Below are 27,471 nucleotides of genomic sequence, written 5' to 3'. Positions count from 1 at the left end.
GAGGTACTCCCCCAAAGTGATCTACAAATTCAATGCAATTCTATCAAAATGACAGCTGCCTTTTTTGCAAAAACAAACTAATCCTAAAATGCCTTTAGAATTGCAAAGGACTCCAAATTACCAAACAATCTTGAAAAAGGACAAAATGGAAGATACATATCTCGATTTTAAATTTTTCTACAAAAAATACACTAATCAAAACAGTTTGGTACTGGCATAGGGATAGACATATATAGAATAGAATTGAACATTCAGAAATAAATCAGTACATCTATGGGTAATTGACTTTTTGACTAGAGTAGCAAGGCCATTAATTGGGGAAAAGAATAGTCTTTTCGATGAATGGTGCTGGGCTAACTAGATGTCCACATGCAAAAGAATGATTGCACCCCTACCTCACATCATATATGAAAACTAACTCAGACTGGGTCAAAGACCAAACTGTAAACAGAGAAGAAAACACAGGACTAAATCTTCATGATCTTGGATTTGGCAACAGATTCTTAAATATGATATCAAAAGCACCAGCTACAGAATAGTAAAAAAGGGTAAATTGAACATGAAAATTAAATTTTGTGTATCAGAGGATACTATCAAGGAAGTAAAAAGACAACACACAACATGGGAGCAAATATTTGTAAATCATTTTCCAAATGGGGTAGAGTACCCAGAATATGTAAATACTTCTTACAACTCGACAACAGAAAGACACTCAGTTAAAAAATTAGCAAAATACTTGAATAGACATTTCTTCAAAGGTATACAAATGGGCTATAAGCCCATGGAAGGATGTTCAACATCATTATTCACTAAGGAAGTGCAAACCAAAACTACAATGAGATATCATTTTATACATAATAGAATGGCTGTTAAAAAATTGGAAAATAACAGTGTTGGCAAGGATATAGAGAAACTGAAACCCTTGTATATTGCTAGTTGCAATGTCAAATGGTTCATTAACTGTGGAAAACAGTTTGGCAGTTTCTTAAATTGCTAAACATAGAATTACCTTATGACCTGTACCTTTCATCCCTAAGTGTACACTGGAAAGAAATAAAAAAATAGATTCAAATAAAAACTTGTATACAGATGTTCACAGCAGCATCAACATTCATAATAGTCAAAAAGTATAAGCAACTCTAATGTCTGTCAACTGATAAATTGGTAAACTATATATACACACTGTGGAATATTATTCAGTCTTAAAAAGGAATGAAGTTCCGACACATAATACAACGTAAACCTTCAGAACGTTTTGCTAAGTGAAAGAATCCAGACATAAAAGGTCACATTTTGTATGATTCCATTTATATCATGTCCAGAAGAGGCAAATCCACAGATACTAAAAGCAGATCAGTGGTTGCCAGGGGCTGGGTGGTGGAGGGGTTGGGGAATGACTGCTTGATGGGCATGGGTTTATTTTGGGAGTGAGGAAAATGTTCTGGAAATAGACAGTGTTGTTCATTGCCACAACAGTGTGAGTGTACTAAAAGCCACACAAAAATTGTTAAAATGCTGAATTTTATGTTGTGTGGATTTTACTTAAAAACAGAAAAATCAAACAGTGTTCTGAGCTTCCAGGATTAGGATGGCACCTATTGGCCATTTCTATTGTGGTTGAATGTTTAACTGGCTGGCTCCTGGGGGTAGGGGCTTGAGTGAATTCATGGCTTCTTGGAGAAATGGCAGATTCCTGATCTAGGGCTCAAAATGTATAAGAATGAGCCTGGAATATATTCAGTAGCAATGGAACTATCAAAGATTAGTTGAGTCATGTCAAAAAGACTCAGGAGTCAACTTGAAGAAACTCCCAGAGTTTTGACAATTTGAGTTTCAGAATAATAATGATAATTACAGTGGATCAAAACCCTTCAAATATATAAATCCATGAGTTCATGATAATATATTTTTAAAAAGCAATCACTTTTAGAAGGTAACAGTCAACTTATTTTAAAAACCGATAAAGGGAAACAATTATTTTTCTTGCCTTTACTACATGAACTTTACACTGGAGTAAATAAAACATTATATGAGAGGAAGTGTTTCTTCGTAAGAGTATTCCAATAACTAAATTAAAAAAGAGAGAAATAGAATATCATCACTTAGCAACCACTAGTATTCAGCTGCTAAGACAATAAAAAGAGCAACATGATGTGGTAATAAAAGAGCCAGACATGATAAGTGTGCCTCGTATCACTTTGCCAGACACTGTCCATAGTCTTGCTAAAGGCACTGAAAACCTAGAGGACAGAGCAGCTTGTAGAACTGACCCCTGAGTGTGCAATCAGAAATTGCAAACTGTGGGAAACTCTGCCGGTCAAGGGCCTGGTTTCTTTCACAGAGAAATTACAGGAAAGTGAAGGGATAGAAGAAGAGCCTATAGTTAAACAGAGACTTAAAAGACATCATATTTTATGAATCTATGTAAAAAATAAATTTAAATCAATCAAAAAAAGACATCACATTTTAAAAATGTACAACACTAAACTGTAGTGTCTAGGGACTGCATATTTGGGCAACAAAACAATTTTTTTTAATGCAAGGACGTGATTACTATAAACATCGGGATGATGATGACTTCTAGGGAGGGAGAGGCTTGAATTGGGATGGAGCACATAGACGAGCTGTTGCAGTGGCTGCGGGTTTTCTGTTTCTGCGTGGTATCTGCCTTATAGGTGTTTTCTATACTGGTGTTTGATTTTACATTAAGAAAGCTTTTTAAAGCTGTTTTAAAAATTGTTTAGTGGTGTTCAAAGATACTAGACAGTTCTAAGTGAAAGAGGAAAAGCTAGAAATTTGGGGGAAAATTCATTGAACTGTTTCAATATTCAACAGATTCTTCCTGAGGATTTAATACTTTTAAAGAAAACATTAAATATAGTGCTTAAAATATAATTTCCTTTTGTCTTGACAGTTTCTTTTTTTATGTATAGTTACTGGATATTTATCTTGGATTATATTTTTCACATATTTGAATTTGGATTGGGACTGGCTGTTGAAAAGAAAATGTCATTATACCCAAGTGTGCCTATTTGCAGCCTGTAAAACATCATACATTGTATATGAGGGCACTCCTCTATGATATAACTCTCTTCAGATTTCCTGGGCATATAAAGTATTGACTGTTGGTCAATACTGCTTTTAAAAGTGAGAAATGAGATAATACCCTGGCCAGATAGGTTAGTTGGTTAGAGCATTGTCCCAAAGTTCAGAGGTTGCCGGTTCGATCCCCAGTCAGGGCACATCCAGAAACAGATTGATGTTCCTGTCTGTCTCTCACTTTCTCCCTTCCTCCCTCTAAAATCAATAAAATAAATACAGTGGTACCTTGAGATACGAACAGACAAACATACAGTTTTTTAAGATACGAGCTGCAACTCGGTCCATGTTTTTGTTCGAGATCCGAGCGAAATTCCGAGTTGTGATTCTGGAAGCTGCCACTAGTTGGCGCGTTGGTGCATGGGTCCAGTATCGGCAGTTTGATATACGAGTTGACTGACTTAAAAGCTCAGTTACAGAATGAATTAAGTTCATATCTCAAGGTACCACTGTATTTAAAAAAATAAAAGTGAAAGATTAGATAAAATTATAAATGGCTTTTAAATCCTTTTTTCATTTTCCTAAATTTAACAGATTATTTAGTTAGCACCTATATGTGCCATGTAGTGGGAATTCAGTAGTGAACAAACATGGCAGACCTCTAATTTTTTGGTGAACCTTTGCAACATGTATTATGGAAGCTCAGGAAATCAATACTCTGGACAGGGTGGAGAAAACAGCTGCTCTCCTGTGACCTGGAACTGTCAGTACAAAAATTTCTTGGTGAACTCCAAGTAACTATTCTGAAATTAGACTGATAATGGCCCCCTGTTAAATCTGTGAAATTCTCATCATCGAAAAGTTTGGCAGCTTTGAAGTAGGATGCTTTCAGGGTACTAAAATCCTGAATAATTAAGTTCTTTTTAAGTCTAATTATTCCTTATAATTTTAAAAATATAAGGCATCTGTACTTTATATCTTGGGAACTATATATTTAGGTCCTTTACTTCAAAGGTAATCCATGTTTAAAAATAAAATGGCCATATTTTCTTTACTTTTTCAAAGCACCTTTTCTTTTATTAACTAGAACTGAGAGTTGGTTGCTTTGACACAGCTGCCTGACTGAAGACTGTACTCACACTTATTGGGGATGCAGATGACGAAATGTTGCATTTTTATGTTCTGAATATATTTAAAATTGTCATTTTCTGAGGATGTGATTGGAGGGGGAGGCATTTATTTACCTTTGTCATCATCATTAAAAGAGCTAAACTTGAGGCTATCAACTCTTGTCTGGTCTGATACTGGTAGAGCATTGAGCCCTTATCTAATTGGATTAGTAATACTTCATGACAATAGGACTGGCCTATTGTCAGGGAAAATGAGATCTATTTCTTGGAATTTTCTAAGTAAACAAAAGTTGAATCATTTTTACTATGCTCTGACAGACGGCTTCCTGAAGTTCTTGTTAAGACAAAGCACTTAGAACTCTCTGTAGATTAGGCTGATATATGTACACATGGTGCCAGCTATTTTAAAAAATGCAGTCAGTTTTCTACCTTTCCTCTCCCTTCTTTCTTTTTTTGGCAGGTAATGAAAGCATGGGGTGCTTATGTGACAGCTGTTTGCTCTCGGGATGCCAGTGAACTTGTAAAGAAGCTTGGGGCAGATGATGTAATTGATTACAAATCTGGAAATATGGAAGAGCAGTTGAAATCTTTAAAACCGTATGTATTAGAACAATCTTCACATTGGGAAGGTGGGGACAGGAACAACTGATAATGCAAGCCCGAGATGGTTTGGTGGCATTATGATCACATTGGAATCTTAGAAAAGAATCTAAAAACACTCCATGTCATTAGAAACCATTTAGGTTGGTTTCTGTTTTGATTCCAGATGTTAATGTTGCATAGTAACGCAGTGGGATGGGCACAGAGGAAGATATTTTGCCTACGTAGTCTTTTGCTAATTTTCAAGTTAATTTTTATTGTTGGTTTGTAATAGGTCTGAAGGCAAAATTGGAAGTGTGTTCCTTTTGGTTGCAACTGTCACCATAGGAAGAACTTAAAGCATGAAAATATATGGTTACTACTAAACATGCTTTTAGTGTTTTGGCCTAATAAGGGCTTCACAGAAACAAAGGCAGAATAAATGTGAGTGTGGAAGCACCGTGAATGTTCTTGGCGCATTGGAGTGCCAGGCTGCGACTTGGCTTACTGTGCTGAACAGGGGCGGACCCAGGTGTTCTCCCCGGCCCTGCTGATCCGACTGTGGCCCTGGCAGAAGTGGGGGGAGGGGTGTCACTTATTAATCAGGTCAGCTGGCCAAGACAAAGCTGAAACTGAGAGCATAATGTAGGACAGCAATTTTCAACCTTTTTCAGCTCATGGCACATAAACTACTAACATTTTGTGATGTTGAGAATATATTTTTTGTTGATCTGATGGAAAAATAGGTATAATTTTGATTCATTCACATTGCCTGGCTACATGGCTGTTGTCATTTTTTTTATTTGACAGTCTTTGGGAAAAGAGGTCCATCCCCCTGACAAATTAGTCAAGTATGGCATGTTTTAGAAATTCCTGCAGCACCCCAGTGTGCCACGGCACACCAATGGAAAATCACTGCTCTAGGACTATTTGGAAAGCTGTCTTACTGCTTCTTTTTCTTTTTTTTTTTTTTTTTTTTTTTTTAATATTTTATTTATTGATTTTTTAGAGAGAGAGAGAAGTGAGAAAGAGAGACAGAGAGAGAGAGAATGGGGAGGAGCAGGAAGCATCAACTCCCATATGTGCCTTGACCAGGCAAGCCCAAGGTTTCGAACCAGCGACCTCAGTGTTCCAGGTCGACACTTTATCCCACTGCGCCACCACAGGTCAGGCACTGCTTCTTTTTCAAAGAAGCTTCTTTGTCCCTTTTTTTGATTACTTTTCAGAAGACAGTTGTCTTGCCCACTTGTGCAGAAATGTAGTTCCATGGCTTAAAGAAAAAGGAAAAGAAAGGGAGCCCTTCCTGAGTGCCCGGCCTGTCCAGGCCAGCAGCTGGCACCGAAGCGTGCCCTGGTCCTACGCGGGCGCAGCCGCAGGGAGCATCTCCTTGGGCCAGACGCTGCTCTAGCACAGGGTGCAGAGACAGTGTGAACAAGACAGGACCCTGCCCTGGGGCTTGCATTCTAGTCTGGGAAGTTGCCCTGGCGAGTGCTCTCCAGGATCCCGATGCAGGGAAAGGGGAAAACAGATATTGGTGCCGTCTGTTTGATGTGTGGGTGGGCGAGTTAAATGCCTCTGGGCATTGAGCAGGGTCTCTGTGGGCAAGGCAGGAGAAGAGGGTTTTAAAGAATCTTGTTTCCTGCTGTATCCCTCCATGTGGACCAGTGTGGTAGTATGTAATAAGTGTTCAATAAGCAAAATCCCAACATATTTGTTTAATGCATCATTGAGGGAAACTCAGGTGCCAGAGCTCTTGTCAGCTGCCTTCCTCCCTGCGTGTCAGGGACCTAAGCCTCTCTGGGCCTCAAGATCTGGCTTCTAGATAGTAGTGTTGGTTGATCTCATACCTTCTGCTGCCTCCAGAAATTGCACTATGAGACTGAGGCCAAGGCCAACTCATGTCCCCAATCCACCATAAGTTTTATATGTGTCTGGCGTATGTCACCAGAGAACAGAGAACCTGGCAGGTGGAGGACTGTAGCACAGACTAGCCTCCCACACCTGTGCTAGTTTGCCCCTCTACATCTCTGGCGCATGCTCTGATGCCTTTTGCTTACTCTTTTCCTGCTGGAGGACCTCACTAGCTTACAAATGCAGGCTGCTACTTTTTTTGGCAGCTTTAAAATGGATTTTTATAACTTCTACCTGGAGTTTGGCCTCTGAATCCATCTAGAATAAATTTGTTCCTCCTTCTAAATCACAGCTTCTTAGATTTGAATCTTGGAATCTTAGAGCAGGAAAGGGCTTTGCAATTCTGCAGTCCCTTTCTACCATGTTACAGTTGAGGAAGTCGGGGGCAGAAGGCTGATGAGGTTTGCATGCTCGAGGTCATGCTGCTCCACCACTGGTGGGAGAGCTGCAGCTGCCACGGGTCTCGAGACTTCTTTTTCAGGTGGTGCCTATTCTATAATGCCAGGCTGCCCTTAATTCTATTTAAAATAAGTATTATTATTTTTGTTTGTTTATTTAAAATTTGGGAAGGAAGTAGAAAATTAAAAGCAGAAAACTTAGAAACTTAAACTCATAAAAAGAATTTTTACTCTTTCTAGTGAAAACAGTAGTCTTCTTGTGAAGTCATTCTCTGCACTCATATCCTTCCATTTTTATTTGCCTTCTTTAGTTTAATCCTATGAAAAACTCAAGATCCTCAAAGCTAGTCGAAGCTGGTTTTAGAAGTTTGGATGTTTGCCTTCACCCAGATGAATTTAGAAGAGAAAATGGATTTACCAAAAAGAAATTTATCAGTTTGCTTAATTTATAGGCATGCATTCTCTAAATAGATCTTTGTTTTTGTTTTCAAAAGCATTTAAAAGCTTTATTGGGTTTATTCCTTTTAAGTAGAATGTAGTGGTTATTAGCAGTTTTAGATTAGACGTAGGGAGTTGAATGTCTGTTGATCCCTGTGGATTCCCTTACGACTGGATTTCCTTGGCATGCGAGAGTGGGACTGAAGACCCAGAGCAGGCTGTTGATTTCCCTTTGTGCGTCATCCTGTTGCTATGCATGAAACAAGCAAAAATAGAACAATCCAGGTGAAGGGGATGCTTCTATAAGCAGTTCTGACTGTAGAGGAATTAAAGGCAAATAATTCTTGTGAGTGAAAACTTTACATACTTGTCATTCCAGTCTTCCTGTGCACCACAGAATACTTTGATTTATATTGAATAGGTAGCTTTGCAGTTTTTATAGAGCTTGAGTCAGGGTTTCTCAACCTTGGCAATCTTAATTTCTCAACTACAATGGTACCGTGAGATACAAATTTAATTCGTTCTGTAACTGAGCTCATAAATCAGTCAACTCGTATATCGAACTGCCGATACTGGACCCGTGTGCCAACACGCCAACTAGCGGCAGTTTCCCAAATCACGACTCATATCTCAGAATTTTGCTCGGATCTGAAACAAAAATACGGACCAAGTCACAGCTCATATCTTAATAAATTCATATGTTGGTCTGTTCATATCTCAAGGTACCACTGTATTGACTTTTGGAGCTGGATATTTAAAAAAAATTTTTTTTAATTGATTTAAGAGAGAGAAACACCGATTTATTGTTCCATTTATTTATGTGTTCATTGGTTGATGCTTGTATGTGCCCTAACCAGGGATTGAACCCACAACCTTGGTGCATTGGGATGATGCTCTAACTAACTGAGCTACACAGGCAGGGTGGGGCTACACAACTTTTGTTGTGAGGGGCTGTTATGTGCACTCTAAGATGTTTATCATTTGTTAAGAACCACTTGTTGTTTTTCTGTTTTTTGTTTTTTAATTTATTCTTTTTAAAGAGGGGAGAAAGAAAGAGAGAGAGAGAGAGAAGGGGGGGAGGAGCAGGAAGCATCAACTCCCATATGTGCCTTGACTGGGCAAGCCTAGGGTTTCAAACCAACAACCTCAGCATTCCAGGTTGGTATTTTATCCACTGCGCCACCACAGGTCCGACCAAGAACCATTTGTTTATGTCAGTTTTATAGTATTAGAAAATATGATTTTATGACGAAGTCAGTCACATTTGACTTATCTTGGATTACAACCCAAGATCTGGCAGATGGGTATGCCCTGTCCTCCTGTGTCAAAGCAGCCACCCCTCTGCTGGAGGCACAGCCCAGCCTCATCTGTGAGCCGTCACTGAAAGGGACCCTGCAGCTGACCGCTGATGGGAGTAAAGGGAGCCCTGGATACAGACTGACAGGATGTTTTGATTTGATTCTTCCTCTCCAGGTTTGATTTTATCCTCGATAATGTTGGTGGATCCACTGAAACATGGGCTCTAAATTTCCTCAAGAAATGGTCAGGAGCCACATACGTGACTTTGGTGACCCCCTTTCTCCTGAACATGGACCGGTTGGGCGTAGCGGATGGCATGTTGCAGACCGGCGTCACTATGGGTTCTAAGACCCTAAAGGTAGGGACTCAGGTTTTGGCTGGGGAGAGCAAGCAAGTGCCTCATGCTTCTGGAGACTGATTTCCACCTGGCCTGTTTCTTTTACCTTGGAGCAGCATAGCACTGTGGTCACCAGCGAGGGCTCTGGGGCCACACATGGACTGGGTTCACATTCTGGCTTCCACTTAGTAGCTGTGGAAGCCCTTGCAAGTCAGTGTCACTAAACCCGATGTCTTCACCTGTAAAGTGGGACTGACAGGACGTCTACCTTACTTCATATCGTCAGAATTCGGTGAGATAATCCAGGTGAAGAACTTGACACAATGCCTAGTACATAGAAAGTTTCTACTGAGTGTTAGCCATTATTATTACCACCTGATACACCGTCTCCTTTTTTCTTGCCTCTACCCAATGGCCCTCTGTCTTCACCAGTCTCACCACATGCAGTCTCTTATAGAGGAAGGTGAAAACATTATTAAGACGAGGTGCAGGTGGCTGTTTATATGTTGATGGGGTTGAGATATGCCTGTGATTCCCAGACTGGGGCTTTTTGACCTTTAGCCATCCATGGGCAATTTTTGAATTTCAAAGACCTGAAGGAAATTGTATTCTTACTTCAGTGAGACTACTGAGACTAATAGAACCATCATGCCTTTTCTGGAATTGTATTAATTTGTCTAACACTGCGTATCCCAGGTGGATCAGAAACTAGCTATTGATGGCATTTTGAGAGTTTCTGAGACTTAATTAGTCAGCTTGACTGATAAAAAGGTCACTGTTACCAGGGTAGGAAAAAGCTCCGTCACCCACTGACCACATCCGGTGAGTGGCAGGCCCCGGACAAGGGTAGATCAGCCTGAGTCACAGGACGGAGCGTAGCCTGGGAGTCTGCTCTCTTCTTAACATGATAGCCTCTTGTCATAATGATGACAGAGGCTTGTATAATTTCATGTTATACACTGTTGGTAATTATAGATCATTGGTTTAAAATCTGGATTAGTGGTAAAATGATAAAAAATGAAGATAAATTCTATTTCATTAATTAGATAAAATACTTCAGACTTGGGGGAAAAGGCGGGAGACGTTTCCTTTATAATAAAAGGTGGTGGGTCATTGTGTGGAGCCCTCCACCACTGTCCCGTGTTTATGAGATGACTGGCTTGAGAATGATCTTAACTTTTTTTAATTCTAGAAATTAATTTGGGACCTTTTGAGGAGTGAAACTTAGACTTTGGTCTCTCAAATCCCGTGTGCTAACTAACCCACGGAGGCAGCAAAGAAGAGCTGTGGTAGAGGAGGCCACTCCCAGTTCTTTGGAACTGCGTGGGCGTGGGCGGACACTGCAGCTCGGACCGGCCTCAGCTTTCGCCGGCCTCAGGCGGCTGCCAAAATGGTGTCCGCAGGCGCTGTGCTGGACAAAGGAGTCTTAGGTGTCCTGTGTCTCTCTTTCCCATTTCACTAAACCCAGGCTTTCCAAGAGCTTTAAAATATAAGTTTAAGATTTCTATAAGGTTTTACAGTTTGTACTGCAGTCAGACCATGTACAATTTAACCTTCAGAGCTGTCCTCTGAGAGTAAAGCAGCCATAGTTCTCTCCATTTTCCCTCTCCCCTCCTTGAAAGATGATAGTAGTAATCTCATGTGAAAACCTTTTAAGTAGTTTCTGATGTCTTCCTGAGAATGTGCACAGTTAAAGCCTCATTGTAATGCTCCAGGCTCTCCTGTCTGCATTGGTTTACTCGCTCCCGTAATGGCCTGGAAAAACACACAGACCCTTTGGAGCAGAACAGGCGAATTCTGCTGCCGCAGACCCCAAGTTTCGCTTTACAGGGCAGCCTGCTGTAAAGAATTGTGGACGTGGTGGTTATGATTTGTTCCTTCTTTAAAACCCTAAACAGTTACCAGAATGTTTAAATTGTAGTCTGTAAGGCCAGACCTTAGCGGGAAGTACATGAGTAGGTCTGTGACTGTGATTACTTGGCCCCCTAGAAGCTTGGGACAATCTCAGTGCTTCAAACTGTACTTATTTTGCTTTTCTTTTGTAGGTTAGTTCCTAGCCCAGTGCTTCCCAGCCTCTCTCATGCTCTAATATACATAGAAAATGATAGGATTTGAAGAGCATGTTGAGGCTGCTCTGAGCCAAGAGCAAACTCCCTGGAGACTGCCTTGCTACCCTGTGGGCTGACGGGAGTCCATGTCTGTCACCCCATCCTACGGCGAGCTCGCTTTTGTTTGCATCTATGGTCTTGGCGTAATTGTTAATAGTGACTCCTTTAACTCTCACAGTTGTTCAGGGTCAGACAGTAAATGGTAGGGTCCCTCGACCAGTCAACCGCTTGGCTTTGTCTTTCTTTCTATAGCCTTAAACACTGATCCACATCACCCTTTCTTCAGTAAGCTTTACTTATAGCACTAGATAAATATGTATTGTGTACTTGTTATGTGTCAGACACTTATCTGACATTCTTGGGTAATCCTTCAGACAACCCCGAGCACTAGGTGGTGGTGTCACCTGCAGGCCAGAAGCCGGGCGGGAAGGAGCAGTTTGACCTAAATAGCACAGCTACGAGGCGCCCGAGCTAGGGCAGCAGGGCCCCACTGCACTAGGCAGCTGCACACTGCGGTGGGAGCTGAGGGCTGGGCTGCAGGGTGCAGGGTGAGCTGGGGAGGAGGAAGCCCAAGCTCCCCTTCCCGGTGGGTGGGCGTGGGGAGGGAGGTGGCTTCTGTGTGGCTCCTCCCCCACCCCTCTATGCAGTGTGGTTGGCCAGGTCACTGAGGTGTCATGGAGAACCTCAGCTCACTCGGTATTTTGATCATGGCCCAATAATAATAAATAATAATTCAAAGTAGGTATACGAGTGGTGTGTACCCTCTTGGTATAAGATTATTTCTTACCTTCGCCTGGGGATGTTTTGTCCCATAATAAATTAGGTAGCTTGGGGCTTACTGTAATTATAGGGAAAGACCAGCCATGATGTATAAAAAACTTTACACTCTGTTTTACTTTTAAAATTGTATTATTGCCTGACCTGTGGTGGCACAGAGGATAAAGTGTCTACATGGAACGCTGAGGTCGCTGGCTCAAAACCCTGGGCTTGCCTGGTCAAAGACATATGAGAGTTGATGCTTCCTGCTCTTCCCCCTTCTCTCTCTCTCTCTCTGTCTCTCTCTCTGTCTGTCTCTCTCTCTCAAATCAAAAGAAGTCTTTAAAAAATAAAAAACACAAGAAAAAAAACAGTTGTTCTTAGAGCCAGAAAATAACTGTGATTGGATGTTTTATCTAAGATCATATTTTGGTGTCTTATTGCCTCCAGAGAATTCTTCAGTTAGATGGAGAGCTCTTCTCTGGTCCCGGGGGCTTCGCTCAGACCTGAGCAGCGCAGGCCTGGCGGTCTGGGCCCCGACCTCCCGCGGGGAAGATGAGTGTGCACGGCTGCCTGGACGGCCATTGTAGGGAAGGCTTGCCTGGGCTTACCTGCTTGTCAGGCACAAGTTGGTAAAGAACCCTGAGTTCACATGGGTATTTCTTTGTTCACTCATTTGTTTACTAAACATGTGTGGAGCATCCACTATCTGTCTGTCACCGTGCTAAGGGGTCAGCATGAAGTGGGAAATCCGTTTGTCTTCGTCATCCAGAAAATTTTCTCTAAATTTGCATCTAGTCAGATTTTATCTTTTCTTACATTTAACATGTCTTTTTCTTTTTCTTTTTAGCATTTCTGGCAAGGAGTCCATTATCGCTGGGCCTTTTTCATGGCCAGCGGTCTGGATCTAGACGACATTGCAAAACTGGTGGATGAGGGGAAGGTATGTGCAGCCTGTTGAGTGCTCAAGTGTTCCTTGTCGTCTCAGTGACCTGGCTGCCAAGCCTCATCAGTGGGAACTCTGCAGAGGTGGGCTCGACCCACACACACGCTACCTCACACGGCCACGTCTAAGTGCTGTGTTCTTTTCTAGCTCCGTTTGAATCATAGACATAGACTGCTGTATCTCACAAAGGGCTTACACCATCTGGTCTAATGCTCTTGGTCTGTGGATGGAGGCAGGCCTAGAGAAGTTACATGATTTCCCAAGGACAGTGTTAGTGGTTAGCAGAGCTGGGATCTGTAGCTGGGCTGCTAGTACTTTGGTGACAGTCCTGAAAGAAGCCACTGTGATGGCAGTCTGCCCCGAGGCGGGGCACCCTTGTGAGTTTATAGTAGCACTGCTTCTGGGGCTCCTCAGTCCGAAGACGAGACTGCGCCGGAGGGCCGCGGGTGTCCAGGTGGGCAAGGAGACCACACACTGGGATCTAGGCCCAGCAGAGCTGGACTAGCAGTCAGTCCCCGGGTCTCCTGTCCCTTGGCTGGAGTAATGAAATCCAGGGCCCGTGAATGCTCAGCCTGAAAGGACAGTGAGCAGGACGTGGCTGAGGACGGACAGAGGTTTTGTGGGGATGATGGGCTGGTTTTCTGGCTACCCGTGTCTGTCCTGCGTGGGCGTTGTGGGGAAGGACTGCTGTGGTCGCCTGGTCGTGTCTTTGAGGGCTGTTGAGGGCAGAAAGGCTCCTCAGCTCCCACCTGTCTGTTTGCATTCCTACGTGTTCTTGATGGCCCTGGTAGTCTGTCTCTGCAGGAATAGCCCAGAAGACAAACTCATATTTTGGTGCTTTTCTGACTTTATTGAGAGATTATATGGAATTACGGTGTGGAGAACCTTATTCACCCTGGAGGGCATAGAAAACATCATTCTCATTTTACAGATGAGAAAACTGGCTCAAAGAGGTCGTGGGTCATGCTCCTGTGCAGAAGTGGGCCCTGACCTTGTACTTCCTGGCTCCCAGTGCTGTGCTTTCCCGTCCCTGCCTTTCAGCAGCATGCTCAGTGCTGATGACTGAGCTGGGGCTCAGATAAGATGTCTTTCTCCTTGTCGGTTTTGGTGGGCGGGGAATGGGAACGGAGCAGGACCAGCCTCACCACCACGTGATCCCTGCGAAGCCACTGATGAAGGACCCTTTGGGATGGGCTTGCTCTGCTGGCGCCTGCCCCTCGCTGGCCCATTCCATCTTTCCATCAGCTTAGGAATGGGATGTTTTTAGGAACTACTCACTGCCTTTTGTGCATTTAGTTTTTTTTGTTTGTTTGTTCGTTTTAATTCTGTTATAGCCAAGGAACTGTATGATAGTAAAGACCTATTACTCTTTCCCAAATTTTTTGGTTCCAAATTTGCATGCCTCTTCTCAGACTTCAGACTTCTAATGTGTGCTGGGTAGACGGGGTCAGCCTTAGTATGACCGTGTAAGTGCCTCTTTGTAGGGTTCTTCCCACATCCCTTGGGATGCTTACTCATTTCTAGGAAGAAGGGAGTAAACTCTTGTGACATAATTTGACCCGTAGACCTACAAAGTGCTCATGTAGCTGGAACCCCATTATTAAGAGGTCCTCGTCCTGCAGAAGTCCACCACACAATTGTGTTTGTCCTGAGGTCTGTTCCCGGCTGTTGATGTGCTTACCATTGTTGTTTTGTATCCAAAATACTGTTTCTTTCTCTCTACCTGGAAATTACTATTTATGAAACAGAGAAGAGAGGTTACTTGTGTATATGTACCTATTAAATTTGGCAGATAACTGGTAGAATGGCTAAAAAGGACCTGATAGAAATAAAGATGCCCTTGAGGTATCCTCTAATGAGGGGGTATGAGGAAGTGTTCTTTTGGCCTTCTAACCAGAGTTATTTGGGCTCAGAAGTAATTTCTGACAGTTAAGGGCTCTGAGACTGAATTTGATATGTGACATTGGATGCCATGATAAGGTCGGCTCTCTTGCTGTATATACTCCTTCTTTGTGGGCGTGACAGGTCATTGATTGCCTAAACTTGAAAATCAGAAAGGAGTATGTAACAGGTCTACTTACATATCGTGTCGTCAGTAAAGGTTGTTAAAATGGTTGAGGCATCGCCTGACCAGACGGTGGCGCAGTGGATAGAGCGTCAGACTGGGATGCGGAGGACTCAGGTTCGAGACCCCGAGGTCACCAGCTTGAACACAGGCTCATCTGGTTTGAGCAAAGCTCACCAGCTTGGACCCAAGGTCACTGGCTCGAGCAAGGGGTTTCTCGGTCTGCTGAAGGCCCGCGGTCAAGGCACATATGAGAAAGCAATCAATGAACAACTAAGGTGTCGCAACGAAAAACTGATGATTGATGCGTGTCATCTCTCTCCGTTCCTGCCTGTCTGTCCTTAAGCATTCTTCCAAGCTTTGGCCAAGTGCTAATGATTCTAATTAGCAGGTATCTGGTAGAGGAGCTGTAGTTGTTTTTTTGACACTATGAAGCCATGAACCAAAAGAGCTTACTCTTTTAAAGTACTTTAAGTTTTTAAATAAATATACAATCACAAGGTTCAGAATCATAAAGGTAAAAAAAGTAATTTCAAGAAATCTTCCTTTGACTCTTGTCCCTCAGTCACTGAGATTCTCCCTGTCAGATACAATTAGTGTTACTGGTGTATTGGCTATTCCAAAGAAGTTCTCGGTATCAATAGGATGATACAGAGAATGATTCATAATTAGCACGTTGAGTGTAATGGGCTGTTCCTGAAATAGTTCTTTGTGCTAACAGTCTATTGCCATTTCTGCTATATACAATAAACATTTCCTGTTTTTATACTACTTAGCAAACTTTTTTTGTGGGGGGTGGGAGGGCCATGGCCAATAATATTTGGGCCAAATATATATCATTGATTAGCCTACTCAAAGATTAAAAACAGGAAAATCTAGCTCATATCTAATTTACTGTCCCCATCTCCCTCCACTCCCCATCCTGCCTCTGTCACATTTGGAGAGATGAAGGCTCTAAGAGATTAAATTACATATTTCAAGGTCACAGACCTTGACAAGGCCCAGGTCTCATGACCTCTGAGAAAGTTCCTTCTACTACCTTTTGCTGCCTTTAAGATTGGGCCAAAACATTTAAAAAATAAATCTGTCATAGACCCTTCGTTGTTTTCTACTTGCTCAGTCATCCAGACATTAGATAGGAAGAGTTTGAATTCTATCTACAAAATCCTCTTCTTGAATCTCTCAGTATCTTTCCAGTCTGAGAGGAGGTGGTAAGGCAGAGCCTTTAGCCCATCGTCAGCCACTGATAAACATGACTGTGTTTTGAAGGAAAATATTTATACATATTTGCCTTTATATGCATGTATTAGTTTCCTGTTCCTTTGTATGTGTTGTGGCTTTAAAACAGCACAAGCTTATTATCATAGTTCTGAGGGTCAGAAGTCTAAGATGGATCGGCAGGACTGCCTTCCCTTGGAGACAGGCTGTGGGAGGGTCTGCTCCCTGCCTTCTCCAGCTTCTGGAGGCTATGTTCCTTGGCTCGTGGCCTTGCACCCTTTGACCTCTGCTTACAATATCATCTCTCTCTCTCTCTGACTCATCCTCCTTGATTAAGTTGGGCCTGCCCACCTAATTCTCCCCTCTCAAGATCCTGAACTTAATCTCATCTGCAGAGACCCTTCTGCAAAGTTAAGTTATCATATTCACAGGCTTGGGAGATGAGGATGTGGACATCTTTGGGGGTTCTGACTGCCACAAGCCTAAAATATCTCGAAAGATATGAAAGCAATTTGAAACATTGGTTGCTCCTGAGGCGGGGAACTAGATGGCTTGGGAATCAAGTGTGGGAGGGAGAATTTTCTTTGTACCCTTCAAGCTTTTTGAGTAGGTTTCTTTGCACACATTCTTCATGTAATTATTAAGGATCTTTGATGTCATGTTCTTAACTTTCACAGGTCTATTGAAGATCCTAGGTGACCAGCCAAGCTTCTTGGTTGAGTGATGACAAAGATACGTCTGTTTCTTTATTTTAGCCAACATCCGAATAGTTTCTATGAACTCATTTGAATTTAATTCAGTACATTTACTGACGGCCCACTAGCAGTCTCCTTCACCCAGGAGGGTGTGGAGAGATGTATGGTGATGGAGTTGACGTCCAAGCAATGCTGCCTCAGAGCTCGGCAGGGGTGAAGGTGTCTGCACTGTGTAGGCAGGCAGCCGCCGGCCACTGTGGTCAGTGGATGCTTGAAAGGTGGCTAGTGCCACTGAGGGACAGACTTTTAATTTTATTTACTTTTGATTGATTTAAATTGAAAGAGCCACATGTGGTTAGAGGTTACCCTATTGGTGAGTGCAGCTTTAGAGAAAAATGTACCAAGTTCAGAGTCAGGCAGTTTCCAAGACCCCTGTGGGCTGGCCAGGCCCTAGTTTAAGCAATGAATTACCTTGTAAAAAAACATTAAGCTTTTTACTTGCAGTGGATTTTTTCCTCCGTAGAAAGAAGGCAAGGCTTAGCAGTTGAGCCCTAGAACCACTAGAGGAGGGTTATCCTGCGGATATGTAGGTATCAGGGATCTCAAGCCTGGGTGCGTCGGACATTTTCCTGATGCTGCTGGAGTTGTTTCTGTAAGGAGATGTCAGTGGAGTTTCTCCTCACGCTTTCAGGGGGGCCTAGGGACAGGTCCTGGGCGCTTTCCAGAATGGGCACTTTTACTCCCTTGGAGAGGGTCCCCATCCCCACACCCATCCCACCCCCGCCTCACTCCGTCTTCCAGCTTTGTCTTGTCTGTGTAGGGCAGGACGTTCCAGAAATAGCAAATCCAAACAGTTTTCCTCTTTCATCTTCATATCTCCTCAGTTCTAAGTCCCCTACCCCCTTTACCCCGACCCTGGAAATACGGACCCTATCTCAGAGGTCAGTGCTAGAACTGTGGTCCTGTCACCACTGCCCTGAGTCCCTGCTGTCTGTCCACAGGGACTGGGACTCGTGTCAGGAGCCCTTAGGTCACCCTTGGTGTTTGTCATTTGTCTCTCCTCACACACCCCACCCTCTGGGGCCTGTGGTCTCCACATCCCATGGGGGCTGAGGCTGGGGCTGAGGTCTGGGGAGGAGGTGGGCAGACTGACTGGAGCTTCGCTCCCCACCGCCCTGTTGCCATGCAGTCATGAAATCGGGGGGCCTGGACCCGAACTCTGGCTCCTCTGCTGACGGCTCTGATCTTGCCCTTAGCACTTAGCACTGTGGCTCGGCTCCCAGTCTCTCACATCAGCTTGCTTAGTGTGTAGATGGCCTTGAACCTCTCCTGTTTTGTACTGCTCACTGGGAGTTGAGGGGAGCCCTCTGCCTCTGCTGTGCCTGTCTCACCAAGTCCTCGTCCACCTGCTTTCCTGGGCTCTGTGGGGGAGGGCTTTTCTTCCTCTTCCCCTCAAGGGTCAGACAGGGCCTTGCCCAGAGGCCAGCAAGCATCAGTGTTCATTGCCAGGTGGGAGGAGAGGGGGCAGGCGCTGGTCACGGGGGGGGGGGGGCATAGATAGGTTCCCACTGTCCCTATCTATCTTCTCATGGAAGTCATGTCAGGCAACAAGCGCCAGACCCAGGGCCTGGCTCTCTGCAGCCTCTAAGGAAGGTGAGGCACAAGCCCCGTGAGTGGAGGGAAGTGTGGTGTTGAGCGCTCATGCTTTATAACGGGCTCCCTGTGCTGGGTGGGCTCGCGCAGTGTCATCACATAATGTCCCCACCTCAGTGCAACTCATCTTTGTTTCCCTTCTCTGGGTTTTTACCCTGACCCCTTAGTCCATAAAAAACAAGCATTGTAAGTCTGATGCGAGGCCGTAGGCCGACACTGCCTCATTATCCACTAATCTCCGTTAGCTGTCACATGTTCAGCCAACACAGGCATTTGCCTGCCTGTTAATCGAAAGCCTTTTTTTTCATTGTCACTTACGAGAAGAGCTGAATGACTCATTATGCCACAGTCAGCCTTCTGGGGTTATTCGCCACAATAGGCTGAGCAGGCAGATTAAATTGTGCAGGCGCTGCAGTGGCCTGTGTCATCAGTTCCGGCCCCGGGCCCGGGCAGAGGCCTGGCGCACAGCGCGGTGAGCCAAGACCGCGCTCTCTGGAGTGCAGCAGGTGGAGTCAGGGCCCCGCTGTGACCTGACACTACTCTGTGGCCGCTGTGTTGAGTGAGTGGTGTCCACTGCTCAGTGGCCAGTTGATGTCATTGTCTCCCTTCTTTTCTTGATTTGTCTTAGGTGCATGCTTTGTGTATCTGCTTTGGATTAGTGCCTTGCACTTAGAAGGCACACAATCCATCTTTGTGGGATGAATAAATATGTGTATGGTCTGAGTGAGGGAGCCTCAGAACAGAAGGCTGCAGAGATTCCTACGCTAGTGTGGAGAAAACTCACCTGGGAAATGCATTTAAAATGTATTGTGGGGCCCTGGCCGGTTGGCTAAGCGGTAGGGCGTCGGCCTAGCGTGCGGAGGACCCGGGTTCGATTCCCGGCCAGGGCACACAGAACAAGCGCCCATTTGCTTCTCCACCCCTCCGCCGCGCTTTCCCTCTCTGTCTCTCTCTTCCCCTCCCGCAGCCAAGGCTCCATTGGAGCAAAGATGGCCCGGGCGCTGGGGATGGCTCTGTGGCCTCTGCCCCAGGGGCTAGAGTGGCTCTGGTCGCAACATGGCGACGCCCAGGATGGGCAGAGCATCGCCCCCTGGTGGGCAGAGAGTCGCCCCTGGTGGGCGTGCCGGGTGGATCCCGGTCGGGCGCATGCGGGAGTCTGTCTGACTGTCTCTCCCTGTTTCCAGCTTCAGAAAAATGAAAAAAATTTAAAAAATAAATAAATAAATAAAAAATAAAATGTATTGTGTGCACTGGATCCCTGTAAATTCTGATTTAGGTCTAACAGCAGGCCCAGGACTCTGCATTTTAAGCATGCACTCAGGTGATTCCTTTTCAGGTAATCAGCATCCAGAAAACAGTGTCCTAAGGGACTTTAAAGAGAGTGGTGGGTTCAGGAAGTTTCATGTGGGATATGCAAGACACAACTTGAATGCCTTCCATTCAGTTTTGTCTACCAAGCCAGCTCAGGTCTGTATGTAGTGGCTGCCATGTTGAGGCAGATTCCAAAGTCATGGCCCGCTTGCCGGGGAGGCCCACGATTACTAGTCAGGGATGTCCTCTATAGGCGAAGATGGGAGTGGTGGCATCTGTATCCTACATCTGCCTCTGGGTGGCCTGGATACAAAGCTTAGAGACCAGATCCTCAGCTGGCATGATCCCTAGCGCAGTGGTTCTCAACCTGTGGGTCACGACCCCGGCGGGGGTCGAACGACCAATACACAGGGGTCGCCTAAAGCCATCGGAAAATAGATATTTATTATACAATACATTTTTAAATAAAATATGTATTTCCGATGGCTTTAGGCGACCCCTGTGTTTTGGTCGTTCTACCACCGCTGGGGTCGCGACCCACAGGTTGAGAACCGCTGCCTTAGCATGAGGTGGGCCAGCCAAAATGCAGGCTGTGATAAACCATTATAGTCCTTGGCTACCTTTTCTGCCACCTTAAGACATTAGGAGTAGATGTAAATAGCAGCTGATGATACAGGAAAGGCTTAGTGAGCAGCAGAGAGCACAGGCTCTTGTGCCAGACTGAATTCTGCCTTCTCACTTGGCAGTTATGTGCCAGGCAACTTACTTCACTCTGTGCCTTAATTTCTTCATCTCAAAAATGGGAATAGTACCTACCTCATAAGGTGGGTATAGGGATTAAATGAAGTAAACTATGTAGAGCACTTAGAAGAGTACCTGTCACTGGGAGGGCAGTGTATACCTGCTGTTACTTTTATTAAGAGCTTACTGTGATTTGTGTGTACCAAAGAACTTCCAGCTCTTTGGAGGTGCTCTTCTGGTGGCTGAGCTGTGAAAGTCACCCATCCGGCACCATAAGGACACCTCTTCCCCTTGTAAAAGGAAGTGTCAGGAAGAATGTGCATTGGCCTGTGACAGCCTGTCCCGGCCTGGGGAGCTGTGGGAGGTAGTCCACTGCGGGCAGTTAGCGATTTTGCTGCAGCTTTGGAAAGGAGGTCCGCATGGGAAGAGGCTCCTGGGCCCTAGTTCCGGCAGGAGGTGTTAGGCTGAGTGCTGGATGGCCGGGTGGGGACCTGGGAGCAGCAGTCAGGCCTTCCTGCGCTGGCTGAGGGCTCTCCTGTCCACTCTGACGGCTGCTTCGCTGTCAGCCCATCTCCCAGGGCAGTTCCAGTGGGACTCTCCTCAGGCCCGGATCGCCACGTACAGCTCCTGCTTCCCAATTATTTTACTAGTTTTCACCTGTGACATTAAAAAAAATTTTTTAACTGTCTTTTATTTTTGTTTTTTTTTTTTAAAGTTTTTTTATTACACTTGACATACAGTATTATAATTGTTTCAGGTGTCAACATAGTGATTAGATACTCCTATAATTTATAAAGTGATCACCCTGACATTTCCAGTTCCCATCTGGCACCAACATAGTTACTGACAATGTTACTGACTGTAATTCCCCATGACCATCAGTTTTGTTCTCCATATCTATGACTGTGTTTCTGTTTTGTTTGTTCGTTTTTAGATTCCACACGTAAGTGAAATTGTTTGGTATGTGTCTTTCTCTGACTGACTTCAGTTAGCATAATATCCTCTAGGTCCGTCCATGTTGTCACAAATGGCAAGATTTCATTCTTTTTTATGGTTGAGTAATATTCCATTGTTTATATGTATTATATCTTCTTTAGCCAGTCATCTATCAGTAGACACTTAGGTTGCCTCCATATCTTGGCTATTATAAATAATGCTGCAGTGAATATAGGGGTGCATATATCTTTTTCAAATAAGTGTTTTGGTTTTCTTCATAGAAATACACACAAGTGAAATTGCTGGGTCATATGGTTGTTTTAATTTTTGGAGAAAGCTCCATACTGTTTTCCACAGTGGCTGCACCAGTTTACAGTCTTGCCAACAGTGCATGAGGGTTCCCGTTTCTCCACATCCTCACCAGTGTTGTTTCTTGCTTTATTGATGATAGCCATTCTGACAGGTGTGAGGTGATATCTCATTGTGGTTTTGATTTGCATTTCTTTGATGATTAGTGACATTAAGCATCTTTTCATATGTCTACTGGCCACTTGTATATCCTCTTTGGAGAAATGTCTACTGGGGTCCTCTGTCCATTTTTTAATCAGATTGTTTTTTTGGTGTTAAATTGTATGAGTTCCTTATATATTTTTAGATATTGACCCTTTATTGGATGTAGCATTGACGAGTATCTTCTCACATTCAGTGGGTTGTCTTTTCGTTTTGTTGATGGTTTCCTTCACTGTGCAAAATGTTTATAGTTTGGCATAGTCCCACTTGATTATTTTTGTTTGTTTCCCTTGTCCAAGAAGTTATATTCAAAAAATTATTGCTAAGAGCGATGTCAAAGTTTACTGCCTATTTTTTTAAGGACTTTTGTGGGTTTTGTTCTTACATTTAAATCTTCAATCCATTTGGGTTTATTCTTGTATATGGTGTAAGAAACTGGTCATTTCATGTTTTTTGGTATGCATCTGTCCAGTCTTCCCAACACCATTTTATTGACGAGACTGTCTTTACCCCATTGTATGTTCTTGCTTCCTTTGTCATAGACTATACGCGGTGTTTATTAAGCTCCTGCCACGTGCCCGGCACTGTTCTGGGTGTTGTGGAGGACACAAAAGAGGTGACTCCACCACAGATACTCTAACCTCTGGTCGAGTAGATATATATCAAACATTTAACATATTAAAACAATCTGTCCTCATTCTGTGATTTTCCTGGGAGGGGCCACAGGGACTTGAACAGTGGGAACCTTGGGACGCCCTCTTTGGTGTTTACCATACAGAACAGGGTGGGTTGGATGTGTACTCAGCTGTGACAAGCAGTCTGTGAAAAGGGCCATATGGGTCCTGTAGCAGTTCAAAGAGAGAGCCTGCAGACGGGGAGGTCAGGCAGGGTAGTGTGAGACCTGGGCGGGAAGGTGGTGGCAGTCACAGAGGAGAGGCACAGACACACAGCGTTCAGGGGCAGGCAGGCCATTTCGGGGAAGCCTGGCATCTGCCCGAGGGCCGAGTGTGGGATGGCAGTGGCCTCTGAACGCTGGGCGTGGCAGCTACTGCAGGGCTGAGGAGGAGAGTGACATGACCAGCATAGAACAGAAGTGAGGCTGCGTGGTGGCATTGGGCCACCTTGTGGAGAGGAGGAGCAGACAGGAGCAGGCGCAGCAGCCCCAGCAGGCATGGCCTGGTGGTGAGCTCCTAACCTGGGTGCACAGGACGGACCCGAGAGAGAGACTGGGTCTGTCTTCGTGAAGGGACTAATTGCAGACATCATCTGCCTTCACAGACATTGGTTTTCTTGCCCACCAGTCTTGTCTTCTTGTGTTTTACAGATTCAGCCAGTTATTGAAAAAACTTTTCCTTTTTCTGAAGTTCCAGAAGCCTTTCTGAAGGTGGAAAGAGGACACGCACGAGGAAAGACTGTAATTAATGTCATTTAAAATAAATACTCAGTTTGGTGATTGTTGCTGCTCTTATTTGGGGAGTGCCTGCTGGCCCAGCCTTCTTTCTAGCCTTCCCTTTGCAGATTAGACTATAAGTTCCTTGGTATAAAAAACAAAACAAAACGCTATTTGTCAGTAATTTCCTATCTTCTGAACTGAGCACAGAGGTTGATTTATAGCCACACCACCACCCTCCACACATCATTTCGCCCGGCTCGGGATGCTTTCTGATGTAACCTGCCCCTCACGCGTCCCTGCACTCCTGTCGGCTGTGCACAAGGGACACGCCAGTCAGATGGGACGTGGAAAGAGCCACGCCTGGACTTGTCTGTGAAGTCAGACGGCGCGTTTTTGTTAAGCTGTTTTCGCACCAGACGTGCAGATGGTGTGCCACCCTCTGTCCTAGGAGCTGGACTGATGTTATTGTTCTAATGTCAGTGAGATACTAAAGCTTTCGAGGGTGTGAATGGTGGCAGTAGGAAGAGCTTACGTAAAGCGAGGTCCTTCCTGGGCTCGGCAGTGAGCACTGACTTACCTGGCCCAGGGCTCCTCTGATTTTCATTCTTCTGCTCTGCTGTGGTCAGAACAGCCCTTAGTTCTCACTCTTAGGGTCACATATACAACTCCGGCCAGTGGTTTGGTTCACTCTCTTAGAAACTGAAAGGTGATGCTAAAGTTTCTCTTTTTAAATAAGGGCTAGACCTCCAGCAGTAAGGAGGACTTTTCCGTGGACATTACCACCATTCCAGGGGGCTCCAAGCTCTCCAGTTTCTGACATGAAATGCCTACATTTAAGTTTCTCACCCAGAAGCCCGTTTTGGCTTTTGAATCTCTATCTGCCCTTCATTCATTCAGGGTGTTTATCTCCTGTTGTACTCCACATTACTGCACCCTAGACACTCATGTTAGCTTTTGAGGTAGACCTGTTTGAGTAACTTTCTAAAGTTTATTCCCCTCAGCACTCATTTAGTGATGTGTGGAATGAGGGCTTTACTCCGGAATTGTCTCATCACTACAAATTTATCCCAAAGAAACAATGTTTTCAGTTGTGGATACAGCCACTTTGACTTCACCTGAACAGTGTCGGCTCTTTTCCCTTCCGTGCTCCCCAGGGGGAGTGCAGGCAAACTCAGGGCAGGACCTCTCCCCCCTCCTGTCTCCTCGGGAGGGTGGATGCACCCCTTCCCTACTGAGTCTGCAAAGAGGGAGTCAGCACCTCTCCCTGCCTTCACTCCAGTATCCCTGATGCTCTGTCCTAGTCAGTCAGATGTTTGTTTCTAGCCTGCCAGCCTACTCTGAAGTGCTATGACAGCTGCTGAAAGGACTCTATCCAATTCCATCAATACAGTTAACCAGAAACAGGTTTATTCAAAAGATAAATTTGACAGAGGCTGCTGTTGAATGCCCCCCACACTGGGTGAGCTGACCGAGGCTGGCAGTCAGAGCTGTACATCTAAGAACAAGATGTGTTGGCAGCTGCTGGACACATATAGACATTGTTTCAACCGAAGTGCCCCTCTGATGACCCCCGGTGCCCACCACAGACTCCAGGGAGGGTTAGCGTTTTAGAATCAGAAAAACTGGAGCAGACAAAAAGGAAACAAGATTTATTCTTGTGAGAGCCCCACCATGCAGTGACAAGGACAACAGGGTGACAGAAAGAAGAAGAGTGTCATTAAGGGCTGTTTAGCAGTTTTGTTCAAAATGAGTACACACTTTCTGAACAGCACCGTATGGGCAGGGTATCGTCAGCAGTGAAACATTCAATTTTCACTGAAATACTTGATGAATTTTAGGGTTTTCAGAGTTCTAGGATTTGACCAACAGGCATCACTTAAGGCCTCCTTTCCTTCTGGAAGAACTGGGTCATCCTGCCAAGCCTTCCGCACCTCACTTCTGCCGCCCGAAGTGATTGAGCTCAGGGCTGCTCTACCCCAAGCCCGAAGCTGTCCCCGAGCATGGCTGTGGCCATCGCAGCTATGTGGCCCCATGCAGGCCCCGGCCAGTGCAGCTGGGCAGGAGGCAGGAAGTCAGGCCGAAAGACCTGAGTTTAGCCAAGGACTGCATAGCACACTTCAGAACTAGCTCTAGAGGAGTGAGCCCGGCTAGTAAATTAGGTCATGGCAATACTGTTCCAGCAGCATCTGTAGGAAATGCCCGAATCACCCATTTGTGACATTCTGGGGCAGCCCGTGTGTGAGTTAAAATAATCCAAATCTTGCTCATAAATGTCAGCAGACATGGACGTGAAATCTTTTAAATGTACTCATTTTTAATATTAACAGAAAAGTTTTTGTTTACACGCACTCAGTTCCTTATACTATATCTGAATATATAATTCCCCACTTTGCTTTACAGCATAATTAGTGATTCCAGAAAACAGAAGGTCAAGGACCAAAACTATAGGCTTATTCCATTATTTCTTCTCAAATGCTAAACAGCATCTACCCTACTACCCTACAGACTTAGGTTTTCATCCTTCCCGTTACAGGATCAGGGATTTGTAGGTCTACAAAGTGAGTACATTTGTTCTGTTCTCTCCTGTCATTATCTTTGGACATAATTTAAAATGAACTTAGTCTTAAAGTCTTGATGTAACATTTTTAACAAACACCCAAAAGCTGCTAATGAGGGAACCTGTTTAAGCAGCTGCTGAAAGGAAATTAAAGGCAAGAAATGAAAGAAGAATTATTGGTTTAAAACCATTACAGTCCTTTGAGGAGGTGAGAGGTCGCCTGGTCCCAGCAGTGTGGCGTGGGCGTGGCTTCAGTGACGGGAGGCGTGCACTGCCGCCTGCTTCTGCGTCAGCAGCCTTGTGTTTTCTTCCCCCTACGGCGGCCGGGAGGCCTCCAGAGACTCTCCTGTATGTTCAGGGTCACAGGACCATGGCCTCCCACACCTGTGTCAGCCTCTCCTTGCTGGCCGTGTTGAGGATAATGTGATTTTGATCATACTGTGCACCCCCTGTAAAAAAGAAAAAGGAAATAAAAGGAAATGTGGCCACACCACAGGGAAGGAGCTACAGCAGACATAGTTTATCACAACACCAGTGTAACTAAAGGAAACATAACCAAGGAAACAAAGCCAGAAGGGAAACCCTGAAATGTGGTTAATGTGTGGAAATCCCATGAAGGGCACCAGTGACTCCACACAGGACTTCCTATTTTCTGGGGCTCCTTTTCCTACTCACGTGTTAAAACCTAGTCTAGGCCCTGGCCGGTTTGCTCAGTGGTGGAGCGTCAGCCTGGTGTGCGGGGGACCCGGGTTCGATTCCCGGCCAGGGCACATAGGAGAAGCGCCCATTTGCTTCTCCACCCCCCCTCCTTCCTCTCTGTCTCTCTCTTCCCCTCCCGCAGCAGGGATCCATTGGAGCAAAGATGGCCTGGGCGCTGGGGATGGCTCCTTGGCCTCTGCCCCAGGTGCTGGAGTGGCTCTGGTCGCGGCAGAGCGACGCCCCCTGGTGGGCAGAGCATCGCCCCTGGTGGGCGTGCCGGGTGGATCCCGGTCGGGCGCAAGCAGGAGTCTGACTGTCTCTCCCCGTTTCCAGCTTCAGAAAAATACAAAACACACACACACACACACACAAAAATAACCTAGTCCACCGTCATTCTTAAGATGTCTGAAATTGGGAGCAGGGAAGGACCTAGAGAAGGGAAAAGGGGCAAAGGGACTAAAAGCTATTAGGTGGCGGAGTCATGATACCAGTGGGGACAGCAGGCAGACCTGACAGCAGTGGAGTGGCTGTCAGGTGGAGCAGGTTTTGCAGGAACGCTGAGAAATGGCTGTGTCAGGCCGAGGGGGTTTGAATGATACCCAGAGCATGAGCAGCACTCCTGCTGCTGGGAACTTTGGTGTATAAAAACTCAGCATAGCAGATGCTGAGTTCTGTTATACTGGTCTGGTCTCCATTAACCGTCTCTCACCAGAATGTTTGTAAGAATATGCCTGACCAGGCGGTGGTGCAGT

General features: G+C 44.9%; 2 protein-coding genes across 6 annotated transcripts in view; one reads left to right on the top strand and one right to left on the bottom strand.

Moving 5' to 3' along the window:
- Positions 1–23,523, top strand: part of RTN4IP1 (reticulon 4 interacting protein 1) — a 56,236-nt gene extending 32,713 nt beyond the window's left edge. For both annotated transcript variants that reach the window (XM_066247674.1, XM_066247673.1), the window contains exons 6-9: positions 4,630–4,766; positions 8,969–9,152; positions 12,846–12,938; positions 23,395–23,523. In XM_066247674.1, coding sequence (XP_066103771.1) covers positions 4,630–4,766; positions 8,969–9,152; positions 12,846–12,938; positions 23,395–23,502 — 522 coding nt within the window. In that variant the 3' untranslated portion in view covers positions 23,503–23,523. The remainder of the gene's footprint in view (positions 1–4,629; positions 4,767–8,968; positions 9,153–12,845; positions 12,939–23,394) is intronic.
- A 1,325-nt stretch (positions 23,524–24,848) lies between these two features.
- Positions 24,849–27,471, bottom strand: part of CRYBG1 (crystallin beta-gamma domain containing 1) — a 212,794-nt gene continuing 210,171 nt past the window's right edge. For all 4 annotated transcript variants that reach the window (XM_066248546.1, XM_066248548.1, XM_066248549.1 and 1 more), the window contains one exon: positions 24,849–26,469. In XM_066248546.1, the coding sequence (XP_066104643.1) occupies positions 26,381–26,469 (89 nt within the window). In that variant the 3' untranslated portion in view covers positions 24,849–26,380. The remainder of the gene's footprint in view (positions 26,470–27,471) is intronic.

The sequence above is a fragment of the Saccopteryx bilineata genome, chromosome 12 (genome assembly GCF_036850765.1).
Source record: "Saccopteryx bilineata isolate mSacBil1 chromosome 12, mSacBil1_pri_phased_curated, whole genome shotgun sequence".
In the NCBI taxonomy this organism is placed as follows: domain Eukaryota; kingdom Metazoa; phylum Chordata; class Mammalia; order Chiroptera; family Emballonuridae; genus Saccopteryx; species Saccopteryx bilineata.
Note: the sequence above shows the minus strand (reverse complement) of the source record. Positions and strands in the feature narration are given on the sequence as shown.